The sequence below is a fragment of the Pseudophryne corroboree genome, chromosome 5, assembly GCF_028390025.1.
Source record: "Pseudophryne corroboree isolate aPseCor3 chromosome 5, aPseCor3.hap2, whole genome shotgun sequence".
Lineage (NCBI taxonomy): Eukaryota > Metazoa > Chordata > Amphibia > Anura > Myobatrachidae > Pseudophryne > Pseudophryne corroboree.
Window position 1 is genome coordinate 135742757 of NC_086448.1, and position 14228 is coordinate 135756984.

At 45.3% G+C, this 14228-nt stretch overlaps 1 protein-coding gene across 4 annotated transcripts in view; it reads left to right on the plus strand.

The window, feature by feature from the left end:
* Positions 1 to 14228, plus strand: part of HDAC9 (histone deacetylase 9) — a 1168275-nt gene that overhangs the window by 1005483 nt on the left and 148564 nt on the right. For all 4 annotated transcript variants that reach the window (XM_063921745.1, XM_063921748.1, XM_063921746.1 and 1 more), the window contains one exon: positions 3912 to 4034. In XM_063921745.1, the coding sequence (XP_063777815.1) occupies positions 3912 to 4034 (123 nt within the window). The remainder of the gene's footprint in view (positions 1 to 3911; positions 4035 to 14228) is intronic.

Genomic DNA, 14228 nt, shown 5'->3' on the forward strand with positions numbered 1-14228 from the left:
ACATCAGATCTAGATGATTACACTTTTCAATTTCGTAGTTTTTATGACGTCTTGTTGTAAAACTGCTGTTTGTAAAGTTTTTTTTTTAACATTTACATCACATCAGGTATCATAAATTAATTGGCTAGCCTTTGAATTTTATTTACTCATTGATGGTTATTAGTTAAAACAAGCGTAAACGTAAAGTAACAGTACTATTATCTTTTCATGGATACTTAAATATTATGGGGTTGATTGCCAGTTTGCGTATGGTAAAATATTGGCAAAATGGTTTTGTGCTTGCTCCCAAAACAGGGGGCACACATATGGGGGCACACACACACACGTATGCAGACTTACGCAACAACGACAATTGTGCTCACTTAGATCTGGAGATTCGGGACTGGGGAAGGAAGGGGCAATTTAACATAGGTTGGGTACAGTAAGATGAAGTGTGAACTGATGCAGAAACATCTGTCAATGGGTCTAATGCAGACCTGATCGGTATGCACAGCAGTCAACCAGGTCTGAACTGTGAGTGCGCCGGCGCATGCCAGACAGCTGACGGCTGTCTCAGCTCTGCGATCGCCTCTGCCTTATTGACAGGCAGAGGCGGTCGCTGGGTGGGAGGGGGCAGGCCGGCCCACCGTGTAGGCGTGCCTGGACTGTTGGGGGGGTCCGCGGCGGCTGCGTGACGTCCCACGCATCCACTGCAACCCTCACAGCGAAGAGTAGCTCCTGCCAGAGCTACTCCTAAAGTACCAAAGCATCGCCGCTGTGCAATGCTTTTGTACTTGTGTGGGGGGTCGGGCGTGACATGTGGGGCGGACTAGCCCTGTGCTGGGTGTCCCCCCACATGTCTGTGTGACTGACCGTAGATGTGCTAAATTTAGCACATCTATGATCAGGTCTGAATTAGGCCCAGTAGCGGGTGCCTGAAGGCGGGTACTGATACACGTTGCTGATGATGATGTTGACAGTCACCAGCACTAGCTAGCCGCTTCTGATTGGCTGATTGCGGATTCACCTCTGTAGTTGATAGGTGCTTTCCCTTTTCAGTGCACCTGCTTATATTACATGATTTTTTTAAGTTTATCAAAAGTGTTTTCACTATTGTATTGTAAGCCCGACCCACATGCAACTTGTGTAGACTTGTACACATCTTAATTATAATGATACTGTTTTTACATGTAACTTTTTTGTTACCTTATTTCAAATAGATACTGGCTCAGATAGCGTCATTACTTGTTTTTGAGGTCTTTTTGCAGTGAGGGACTGAGTTGTATAGTAAAACAGTAATATTTTATTAGTTGTAGGAAAGGGATGCCGTTATGTGACCGCCAGTCACTATACCGGCACCGGGATCCCGAAGGTAAATAGCCCGACGGTTGGCATGCCGACCAACAGGGACTTTTCCCACTCGAGGGTGTCCACGACACCCATACAGTGGGAATAGAACCTGTGGCGAGTGCAGCAAGCCACCAAGTCCGCTGTGTGGCTAGTGCAGCAAGCCCGCAAGGGGCTCCATTGCGCTTACCTCTCGCCCACCAGGCCATCTAAAATCCGAGATCCCGCCGTTGGCATGGTGACCGACGGTCTCCCAACTGTCGGTCACACGAACCCAACCCATAGGAACACGTTGCTGCTGAGCCACTGCATCTAAGCACCGTAAGTGTATGCTTACTACTGAGCGGGTGGTCAAAGCCTGATATTTAACTGATATTTATAGGGATGCGGTCAAGATCCCACCGGCCGGAATCCTGGCGGTCTAAATACTGACGCCGGAATCCCGACCGGCACAATCCTGACATATTCTCCCTCCGTGGGTGTCCATGACACCCATAGAGGGAGAATAAATTAGTGTGCCGAGCGTAGCGAGGCACCGTGCCAGCAGCATGGCGAGTGCAGCGAGCCCACAAGTGGCTACATTCCGCTCGCCACCCCCATTGGGATTGTGTGGTCGGGATTCCGGCGTCTGTATTTCGACCGCCGGGATCCCGCCCAGCGGGATTTAGTACTGATCCCTATTTATAAACCAGCAATAAAAATAAATGCTAAATCAAGTTTGTTCAGCATTTTCAAAGCAAATTGGCAGCTTTGACAAGCCGCGCCTTAGTAAATCTAGCCCATAATGTGCAATTCTGTCTTGACAGACCTTGAAGCTCTAGATTCCCCATCTTGTCATAATCAGTGAATGTGATTATAATGCTACTAATATATAACCCTACAATGTATTCGCTACACCACCTTATCATATTGTAATAACCTCACAATGCAGAGTGGAAACTCATTTTTGCACCTTTCAGTAAAAATACTTGCCCTGAGATTGAGCCATATGCTTCCAGAATTTTAGCACAGATTGCACCAGGCCAGTATTGTGGGGTAAAGGGGGGAGGGGGAAGTAACATGAATCTCTACTTTATAAATAAACAACTTTTTCAGGGTTGATATTGCATTGATGTGAGGTAGGTCAATAAACATGATTTATTTCCACAGTGTGACAATGTTCAGCTCCTGTTTTCTCCTATGGTTTAATTTGCATCTTCAGCTTCTGACATTTTATAGACTGTGCTAGATAAATGATAGCTAGAAGCTGATTGGTTGAAACTTCTACACTTTATTTCTCTCGAAGACTTGATAAATTCCACCTTTCAGTTTTTATTTTCACTGTCAATGTACCCTAAAGGTTTAATTTTACTGCTACTTCTCCATCTAATATTATGCACAAGATTTAGAAATGACTGAACGTGATTTAATATTGTTTTTCTTATCTAATTATGTTCCGAATCCTGCCTCTTCTTTCATATAGCACTGAAGCACTGTGCTAATACTCAATTTCAGGGCCATCCTTCAGCCAGTGATGGACTGGCAATTAAAATAGCCCCTAGCATTCTTACTGTGAAATGCAAAGAATAAGCGGTGTGGCTACACATCACAGGGGTGTGGTCATATGTTACAGAGGTGTGGCCATGCGTCACACCCCATCTAAACATGCAGGCCGAGCAGAGTGTTAGAAGGTGGAGCTGCTTGGCCAGGCCTCTTGATGGCTGGACCGGCCCATCAGACCTTCGGCCCTTCATGCATTTGCTAGAATTGCCAGATGTCCAGTCCGGATGTGGATCATTAGGTCAACCAATATTAGGTCAACAGTCATTAGGTTGACCCCAAATGGTCAACATGGTCAATAGATTGACAGGGTCAATAAGTCAACAATGAAAAGAAAGACACATGAAAAGGCTGACTCGTACAATAGGTTGACATAGTAAAAAGGTCGACATGGAAATGGTCAACACCAGAAAGGTCAGCATTTTTTAAACTCTATTTTTTGGTGTCATTTTGTATATTTAACCACATGTGACCCCAAATAGTTTGCCGTGTCCCCTCGCATGCTTCAGCAAAGTTACCTCACTCTGCTACTCCTGCAATCACCACAGGTTAATATTTCCAATTGAAGTCCATGTGAATGGAAGTATAAAAAAGTTGGGAAAAAATGAAAAGAAAAAAAAAACTGTGTGTGGACTATTGTCATGTCAACATTTTGTACCTGTTTATCTTAAGCATGTCGACCTTTTACATGTTGACCTATTGTCCATGTTGACCTTGTGTACCTGTCGGCTTAATGCATGTCGACCCCCATATGGGGTCAACCTATTGACTGCCGATCTTATTACTGTCGACCTATCATCCGGATACCGGCCAGACCAGTTGTGTCTACAACCAGTGATCCTTAAAGTGCTGAGTGATGTCTGTGTCAGTATTTGCAGGACAGTTTCATAAGGGCAAGAGACATGTTAGGAGACTGAAGCTGTGGTGTGCCTACAGCCCAATGCAATCTCAATCCTACTATGCTGCACACATTTCTATGCACTGAAACATGACGTTTTTATTTGGTATATGGCCTTAACGTATTGCTCTTATCATTTCTATTACAGCATTTGTCTTCACATCAACTTCTTGTACATCATGAAAAGTCAATAAACCTGCTAAGTCTATACACATCTCCTTCATTACCCAACATTACGCTAGGACTTCCCGCTGCAGCCCCTCCGCTCCATGTAAGTACTGTACCTGTATAAATGTGCAGACCTGAAGAAAGTGCTGAAACTTGTAGTTCAGGAGAGCTACAGATTACCTATGTGTTATATAGAGATGTCTGTAAATTAGTGAAATGTGATTCATGCCTTTAAGATCATGTTGAGGTGGAAATGTTGACTGGCCCATTTCACAGCTGTTTTCTTACAGTAATAATCAGTTTTTAGTTGTAACTTCCTGCTGTGAGAGTAGGATCATGCTTTCGTTATATGCTATCTGTATTATGTTACCTTTACACAGTAAACATATTTTTTAAACCTCATTATTACCTTTAAATCAATTTCCTTTTTAAACTGCTTGTTTACTTTTAACATATCATGAGTGTATCAGACTAGTCACGTTTCCCAATGTGCGGGGAGGAGAGTTAAAATTGAATTTAATGTCTGTGGATGTGCCAAAGTATCAAATATTATTTGGGCTCCCATTGTTTATATCAGCCAAAGGATGCAAATGCATGATCTAGTTGTGGAGATACTCTGATCTTCCCACACAAAATGCGATGAGGAGCTGCCACATGTACTTCACAAGCTCTTCCAGGAGGGGAAGTCTGACAAGTCTACGAGGAGGCAGACCTGCAAGGCTTTCCCTGTGATTAGCAAGAAAACATTGTGGAACTCGGCTGAGTCCTGCCTTTGTGCTATAATACAGTTTGGTTAGATAAAATAAGTGTGTCTGGCTGTGTGGCAGTTAAGGTATGAGGGATTGTTGGTCACACCTGTAAAAAAAAATATGAATTTTTCTTTTTGGGGGGTTGTCTATAGCCTGGCTTTAACAGTGGTCCTTAAGGGTTCACCCTGCGCCTATTCTTTGTGTGGTTGCCACCGTGACTGAACAATAGGTAGACGTGAGCATTGTCCAGCCTACTTTTCAGCCAATCATGCAACTTTTTGTACCGCCTATTTCCAGTGCAAGCTCCTCCCCTTTAGAAGTCCACGAATTGGGACTGTCCCTCTGAAATTGACACAGTTTCATGGAAGAGAATGTTACCCACAGTATAGTCAAATTGTTTGACAAATAAAATAGACAAAATGTATTTAAAAAATAGAGGAGCACTTTACTCAATTATTACATGCCATTCCCAAATAACTCAGCAACCAACACCCAGATTTATAGCAGGGGATCAAACCAGAAGACTCATGGGGGATGCCCAAAATGCGTAAATCTCCCAATAGATCTTTGAAAGAATTGTCTTCTTCTTTCCATCTTTCTGAGGTAACCTTAAGTGAGGTCTACGCTGGGAGAGACTTATTCTTGCACCTAGTTTGATGAAGTTAGATTGTTGCATGTTATTGCATGGTTTATAAAATGCGAGATACACATGCAAATCACATCATGGGAATCACCTGAGTCACATCGATAATTTATCCATCAATTTTCTCTCCATGTAACATATCCCAGGTAAAATTATGTTTTTTTAAAAGTGGTTTAAAAATGGCATATTGCTACTGTAAGGAAAAGTTAGTTATTCTCAACATAAACACAGTATTACTTAAATATTTTACCGTGTATAGAGTAACAAAATAATACAAATGAGAAGCAGCAACAATAGTATACAACAGTTGTGTTGAAATGTTTCTTGTTGAACACATCCTGCAATCCAATACTTTTACATGACATGTAATTCTGCTTCTATGTGGACTTCAGACTGAATAGAAGATGTTTGCGGCCAGAAATCTTTCAGTCACTTTATTCTCTGTCAGCCAGTAATCTTTCAATCTCTTTTTTATCCACTAGCCAAAAGCCTTGCCATGTTCTCCTTCCCAGTTATATACACCACTATCCCCGTTGTTGTATTATTGTTAGATTGCACAATAAGAATCTGTACTCAGACCAGTCCCTGTGCACTGCACAAATATGTGACCTACGTAAAAGGCCAGCCATTATTTTCCTTCTCAGCTCGTCACTTTTTAAATGACACCAGTCAGTCTCCAGGCTTCCAAATGTGCACATTTACAAAGACTTGGTGAAACCAATAAAGTACTGTATATGTAATTTATTCGTACTCAGGGCCGCTGAGAACCTGCTCACAGGCCCGGGTACTGAAGGGGGCATCCTAAATCCGGTGAGGCGTGGCTAGAGGGCAGCGGTTGTATAGGCCCGACGGGCCCCTCCAGCAAGCCCGGACCTGTGTAACTACCCCCCTCCCGCCACTGACCGAATTGCATCTCCTTGCTCTGGAACGCAAATGACTGGCGTTCATGATCCATTATGCACACTCTTCTGAAATAGAGATCACAAGCAATGTGTAGTCTTCAGGAAAATGCTATACTACATATCTAAGTAATTATATATTATTATTATTACCAGTTATTTATATAGCGCACACATATTCCGCAGCGCTTTACAGAGTGGAGCTTACAGTCTATATTCCCTACCACATGTACATGCACACACATTCACGCTAGGGTTAATTTTGTTGGGAGCCACTTAAACTACCAGTATATTTTTGGATTGTGGGAGGTAACCGGAGTACCTGGAGGAAACCCACACAAGTACGCGGTGAATATACAGACTCCACAAAATTAGGGCCATGGTGGGAATGGAACCCATGACCTCAGTGCTGTGAGGCAGTAATGTTAACCATTACACCATCCGTATTGCCCAATAATATATTAGTATGTAAAAATACTGTTCATCAGTAAATGCGCTAAAAAGGTCAGTAAAAATAAATATTTTACAAATATTGACAACCATGCTGCTGTCATGTGTAATTGTGAAACAAACCTTTAACTATGGTTCCTGGCCATCTCTCTAATAGGCCCTAAACATTAGGCGATGTGCCGCCGAGGTGCCCGACGGCTGATACGGCCGATGGGTGACCTGGCGGCGGGGGAGAGTGATGAGGGGAGTGAAGTTTCTTCACTCCCCCCGTCACTCGGCTCCATAGCAGTGCAAGCTAATATGCACGAGATTGTCCATATTGGCTTGCATGTTTAAACAAGCCAGCACCAACGATGAACAAGTGTGGGGCCGCGCATCGTTCATCGTTAGTGCATACACACTGACAGATGTGAACGATATCGTTCATATATTTCAATGTTATCGCCTAATGTGTAGGGCCCATAAGGTCACTGGTAGCCAAACTTAGGGGCTTATTTAAAGGAGGACACTGCCGCTGAGTCTAGGGGCCTAATTCAGACCTGATCGCAACAGCAAACTTTTTCTCTAATGAACTTTACAATGAAATATCACAAGAGGGTGCTTATAAAAATTAAATCTTTTTGTCTCAGACAATTTATTAATATTGTAGAATTATAAAAGTATTTTAAAACATGTATTTAAGAACAATAAATAGCACTGCTCATATTAAAGCACAATATAGCATGTTTTTTGGAATCCCCTAACATACTATCAGTCAGTCCATATATAATGAGGTTCAAGTGGTAGTCCACTAGATGCTCACAGCACACATTGATAAACTGAAGAAAGTCTCATCAAACGTGTGAGGGATGTTGGTATAGAGGGATTCCACATCACACGTCATCAATAGATAACTTCTTTTCCAATTAACATTTTTGATCAAATTAATAAAATGAGTGGAATCCCTGATATAAGAGTTAAGTGCTAATAAGTGGGGTTGTAAATAATAATCAACATAAGCGGATAAATTAGAGGTGAGGGAACCCAAACCCGAAATAATAGGTCGCCCGGGAGGTGCGTGCAAGGATTTGTGGATTTTGGGGAGGCGATAATAGGTAGGTATTAAAGGGTGCGTGTTAAACAGAAAAGTAAATTCATCCCTGGATATTGCTCCATCTGCTAGGGCAGAATCTAATAGGCATCTAAGTTGTTTTTGATATCCTATTGTGGGATCAAATTTGATTTGAGTGTAAAAACGAGGATTGTTTAATTGTCTGTATGCGTCTGTCAAATAGTCTTTAGTGTCTTGTACCACCGTCCCTCCTCCCGTCTCTGCACACCTAATTATTATAGATTGGTCCTTAGTAAGATCTATAAAGGCCAGTACTCACCGGCAGATCAAGGGAGAGATGTGAGCTGAGTGAACCGCTCAGCACACATCTCTCCCCCCGCTCAGCACAGCGCGATGTGTGCTGAGTGTGCGGGAGGGGGGGGGGGAAGGGGGAGGGGGGGCGCCCATTTCACCCAGCGGATGAAATGAGCGACCTGTTAGATTGAGCCCAATCTATCAGCAGCGATAGCGACGCACGGGGCCGCGCATCGCTATCGCTGTGGTGGGTATACACGGAGAGATCTTGCTGAAAATCTAAGCAATCTAGTCAGATTCGTGAGTACCCCCCTTAAGAGCTTTTCGTTCTCGTAGCATAGCGCAATATCTTTGGCCACAGATCAGCTTTACAGCTACTATAAAAGCATTTGAATCACATCTTTTGATGAGACTTTCTTCAGTTTATCAATGTGTGCTGTGAGCATCTAGTGGACTACCACTCGAACCTCATTATATATGGACTGACTGATAGTATATTAGGTGATTCCAAAAAATGTGCTATATTGTGCTTTAATATGAGCAGTGCTATTTATTGTTCTTAAATACATGTTTTAAAATACTTTTATAATTCTACAATATTAATAAATTGTCTGAGACAAAAAGATTTTATTTTTATAACTGCTCTCTTGTGATATTTCATAGGTTTTTAGGTCTATTGGGAGTAATACAGAATACTCGTATGGGAGCTGCTATTTCTAAAAAATAAGACCGTTAAGATCAGTATCATTTGTTTTGCTTTATTTGCTATATTTTACAGAGCGCCTGATTTTACAATTATAGACTGTATAATTGTTATTTCTCTAACGTCCTAAGTGGATGCTGGGGACTCCGTAAGGACCATGGGGAATAGCGGCTCCGCAGGAGACTGGGCACATCTAAAGAAAGCTTTAGGACTATCTGGTGTGCACTGGCTCCTCCCCCTATGACCCTCCTCCAAGCCTCAGTTAGATCTCTGTGCCCGAACGAGAAGGGTGCACACTAGGGGCTCTCCTGAGCTTCTTAGTGAAAGTTTTAGTTTAGGTTTTTTATTTTCAGTGAGACCTGCTGGCAACAGGCTCACTGCATCGAGGGACTAAGGGGAGAAGAAGCGAACTCACCTGCGTGCAGAGTGGATTGGGCTTCTTAGGCTACTGGACATTAGCTCCAGAGGGACGATCATAGGCCCAGCCATGGATGGGTCCCAGAGCCGCGCCGCCGGCCCCCTTACAGAGCCAGAAGACAGAAGAGGTCCGGAAAATCGGCGGCAGAAGACATCCTGTCTTCACCAAGGTAGCGCACAGCACTGCAGCTGTGCGCCATTGCTCCTCAGCACACTTCACACTTCGGTCACTGAGGGTGCAGGGCGCTAGGGGGGGGCGCCCTGAGCAGCAATAAAAACACCTTGGCTGGCGAAAATACATCACATATAGCCCCCAGGGCTATATGGATGAATTTTAACCCCTGCCAGAATCCATAAAAAAGCAGGAGAAAAGTCCGCGAAAAAGGGGCGGAGCCTATCTCCTCAGCACACTGGCGCCATTTTCCCTCACAGCTCAGTTGGAGGGAAGCTCCCCTGGCTCTCCCCTGCAGTCACTACACTACAGAAAGGGTTAAAAAAGAGAGGGGGGCACTAATTAGGCGCAGTATTAACAATACAGCAGCTATAAGGGGAAAAACACTTATATAAGGTTATCCCTGTATATATATAGCGCTTTGGTGTGTGCTGGCAAACTCTCCCTCTGTCTCCCCAAAGGGCTAGTGGGGTCCTGTCCTCTATCAGAGCATTCCCTGTGTGTGTGCTGTATGTCGGTACGTTTGTGTCGACATGTATGAGGAGAAAAATGATGTGGAGACGGAGCAGATTGCCTGTAATAGTGATGTCACCCCCTAGGGGGTCGACACCTGAGTGGATGAACTGTTGGAAGGAATTACGTGACAGTGTCAGCTCTGTATAAAAGACAGTGGTTGACATGAGACAGCCGGCTACTCAGCTTGTGCCTGTCCAGACGTCTCATAGGCCGCCAGGGGCTCTAAAGCGCCCGTTACCTCAGATGGCAGATATAGACGCCGACACGGATACTGACTCCAGTGTCGACGGTGAAGAGACAAATGTGACTTCCAGTAGGGCCACACGTTACATGATTGAGGCAATGAAAAATGTTTTACACATTTCTGATAATACGAGTACCACCAAAAAGGGGTATTATGTTCGGTGAGGAAAAACTACCTGTAGTTTTCCTGAATCTGAGAAATTAAATGAGGTGTGTGATGATGCGTGGTTTTCCCCCGATAACAACTGATAATTTCTAAAATGTTATTGGCATTATATCCTTTCCCGCCAGAGGTTAGGGTGCGTTGGGAAACACCCCCTAGGGTGGATAAAGCGCTCACACGCTTGTAAGGGCTCTATCCTCTCCTGAGATGGCCGCCCTTAAGGATCCTGCTGATAGAAAGCAGGAGGGTATCCTAAAATGTATTTACACACATACTGGTGTTATACTGCGACCAGCAATCGCCTCAGCCTGGATGTGCAGTGCTGGGTTGGCGTGGTCGGATTCCCTGACTGAAAATATTGATACCCTAGATAGGGACAGTATATTTTTGCCTATAGAGCATTTAAAAGATGCATTTCTATATATGCGTGATGCACAGCGGAATATTTGCCGACTGGCATCAAGTCTAAGTGCGTTGTCCATTTCTACCAGTAGAGGGTTATGGACACGTCAGTGGTCAGGTGATGCGTATTCCAAACGGCATTTGGAAGTATTGCCTTAATAAGGGGAGGAGTTATTTGGGGTCGGTCTTTCAGACCTGGTGGCCACGGCAACAGCTGGGAAATCCACGTTTGTACCCCAGGTCGCCTCTCAACATGAGAAGACGCCGTATTATCAGGCGCAGTCTTTTCGTGGACAAGCGGGCAAAATGTTCCTCATTTCTGCCCCGTGACAGAGGGAGAGGAAAAAGGCTGCAGAAATCAGCCAGTTCCCAGGAACAGAAACCCTCTCCCGCCTCTGCCAAGCCCTCAGTATGACGCTGGGGCTTTACAAGCAGAATCAGGCACGGTGGGGGGCCCGTCTCAATGAATTTCAGCGCGCAGTGGGCTCACTCGCAAGTAGACCCCTGGATCCTTCAGGTGATATCTCAGGGGTACAAATTAGAATTCGAGACGTCTCCCCCTCGCCGTTTTCCTAAAGTCGGCTTTACCGATGTCTCCTTCTGACAGGGAGACAGTTTTGGAAGCCATTCACAAGCTGTATTCCCAGCAGGTGATAATCAAGGTACCCCTCCTGCAACAGGGAACGGGGTATTATTCCACACTGTTGTGGTACCGAAGCCGGACGGCTCGGTGAAACCGATTCTAAATCTAAAATCTTTGAACACTTACATACAGAGGTTCAAATTCAAGATTGAGTCACTCAGAGCAGTGATTGCGAACCTGGAAGAAGGGGACTACATGATGTCTCGGGACATCAAGGATGCTTACCTTCATGTCAAAATTTACCCTTCTCACCAAGGGTACCTCAGGTTTATGGTACAGAACTGTCACTATCAGTTCAGACGCTGCCGTATGGATGGTCCACGGCACCCCGGGTCTTTACCAAGGTAATGGCCGAAATGATGATATTCCTTCGAAGGAAGGGAATTTTAGTTATCCCTTACTTGGACGATTCCCTGATAAGGGTAAGATCCAGGGAACAGTTGGAGGTCGGTGTAGCACTATCTCAGGTAGTGTTGCGGCAGCACGATTGGATTCTCAATATTCCAAAATCGCAGCTGGTTCCGACGACTTGTCTTCTGTTCCTAGGGATGATCCTGGACACAGTCCAGAAAAAGGTGTTTCTCCCGGAGGGGAAAGACAGGGAGTTATCCGAGCTAGTCAGGAACCTCCTAAAACCGAGCCAAGTCTCAGAGTGCATCAATGCACAAGGGTTCTTGGTAAAATGGTGGCTTCCTACGAAGCAATCCCATTCAGCAGATTCCACGCAAGAACTTTCCAGTGGGACCTGCTGGACAAATGGTCCGGGTCGCATCTTCAGATGCATCAGCGGATAACCCTGTCACCAAGGACAAGGGTGTCCCTCCTGTGGTGGTTGCAGAGTGCTCATCTTCTAGAGGGCCGCAGATTCGACATTCAGGACTGGGTCCTGGTGACCACGGATGCCAGCCTGCGAGGCTGGGGAGCAGTCACACAGGGAAGGAATATCCAGGGCTTATGGTCAAGCCTGGAGACATCACTTCACATAAATATCCTGAAGCTAAGGGCCATTTACAATGCTCTAAGCTTAGCAAGACCTCTGCTTCAAGGTCAGCCGGTGTTGATCCAGTCGGACAACATCACGGCAGTCACCCACGTAAACAGACAGGGTGGCACAAGAAGCAGGAGGGCAATGGCAGAAGCTGCAAGGATTCTTCGCTGGGCGGAAAATCATGTGATAGCACTGTCAGCAGTATTCATTCCGGGAGTGGACAACTGGGAAGCAGACTTCCTCAGCACGACCTCCACCTGGGAGAGTGGGGACTTCACCCAGAAGTCTTCCACATGATTATAAACCGTTGGGAAAAACTCGACAGGTATTGCGCCAGGTCAAGGGACCCTCAGGCAATAGCTGTAGACGCTCTGGTAACACCGTGGGTGTACCAGTCAGTGTATGTGTTCCCTCCTCTGCCTCTCATACCCAAGGTACTGAGATTGATAAGATGGAGAGGAGTAAGCACTATATTCGTAGCTCCGGATTGGCCAAGAAGGACTTGGTAACCGGAACTTCAAGAGATGCTCACGGAGGATCCGTGGCCTCTACCTCTAAGAAGGGACCTGCTCCAACAAGGACCCTGTCTGTTCCAAGACTTACCGCGGCTGCGTTTGACGGCATGGCGGTTGAACGCCGGATCCTGAAGGAAAAAAGGCATTCCGGATGAAGTCATCCCTATCCTGATCAAAGCCAGGAAGGATGTAACCGCAAAACATTATCACCGCATTTGGCGAAAATATGTTGCGTGGTGCGAGGCCAGTAAGGCCCGACGGAGGAAATTCAACTGGGTCGATTCCTACATTTCCTGCAAACAGGAGTGTCTATGGGCCTGAAATTGGGGTCCATTAAGGTTCAAATTTCGGCCCTGTCAATTTTCTTCCAAAAAGAACTAGCTTCAGTCCCTGAAGTTCAGACGTTTGTAAAAGGGGTACTGCATATACAGCCTCCTTTTGTGCCTCCAGTGGCACTTTGGGATCTCAATGTAGTTTTTTGGGTTCCAAAAGTCACATTGGTTTGAACCACTTAAATCTGTGGAGTTAAAATATCTCACATGGAAAGTGGTCATGCTGTTGGCCCTGGCCTGGGCCAGGCGCGTGTCAGAATTGGCGGCTTTATCCTGTAAAAGCCCTTATCTGATTTTCCATTCGGACAGGGCGGAATTGAGGACTCGTCCTCAGTTTCTCCCTAAGGTGGTTTCAGCGTTTCACCTGAACCAAGCTATTGTGGTGCCTGCGGCTACTAGGGACTTGGAGGACTCCAAGTTGCTAGACGTTGTCAGGGCCCTGAAAATATATGTTTCCAGGACGGCTGGAGTCAGAAAATCTGACTCGCTGTTTATCCTGTATGCACCCAACAAGCTGGGTGCTCCTGCTTCTAAGCAGACTATTGCTCGTTGGATTTGTAGTACAATTCAGCTTGCACATTCTGTGGCAGGCCTGCCACAGCCAAAAATCTGTAAATGCCCACTCCACAAGGAAGGTGGGCTCATCTTGGGTGGCTGCCCGAGGGGTCTCGGCTTTACAACTTTGCCGAGCAGCTACTTGGTCAGGAGCAAATACGTTTGTAAAATTCTACAAAATTGATACCCTGGCTGAGGAGGACCTGGAGTTCTCTCAATTGGTGCTGCAGAGTCATCCGCACTCTCCCGCCCGTTTGGGAGCTTTGGTATAATCCCCATGGTCCTTACGGAGTCCCCAGCATCCACTTAGGACGTTAGAGAAAATAAGAATTTACTTACCGATAATTCTATTTCTCGTAGTCCGTAGTGGATGCTGGGCGCCCATCCCAAGTGCGGATTGTCTGCAATACTGGTACATAGTTATTGTTACCAAAAAATCGGGTTATTGCTGTAGTGAGCCATCTTTTCTAGAGGCTCCTCTGTTATCATGCTGTTAACTGGGTTCAGATCACAAGTTGTACGGTGTGATTGGTGTGGCTGGTATGAGTCTTACCCGGGATTC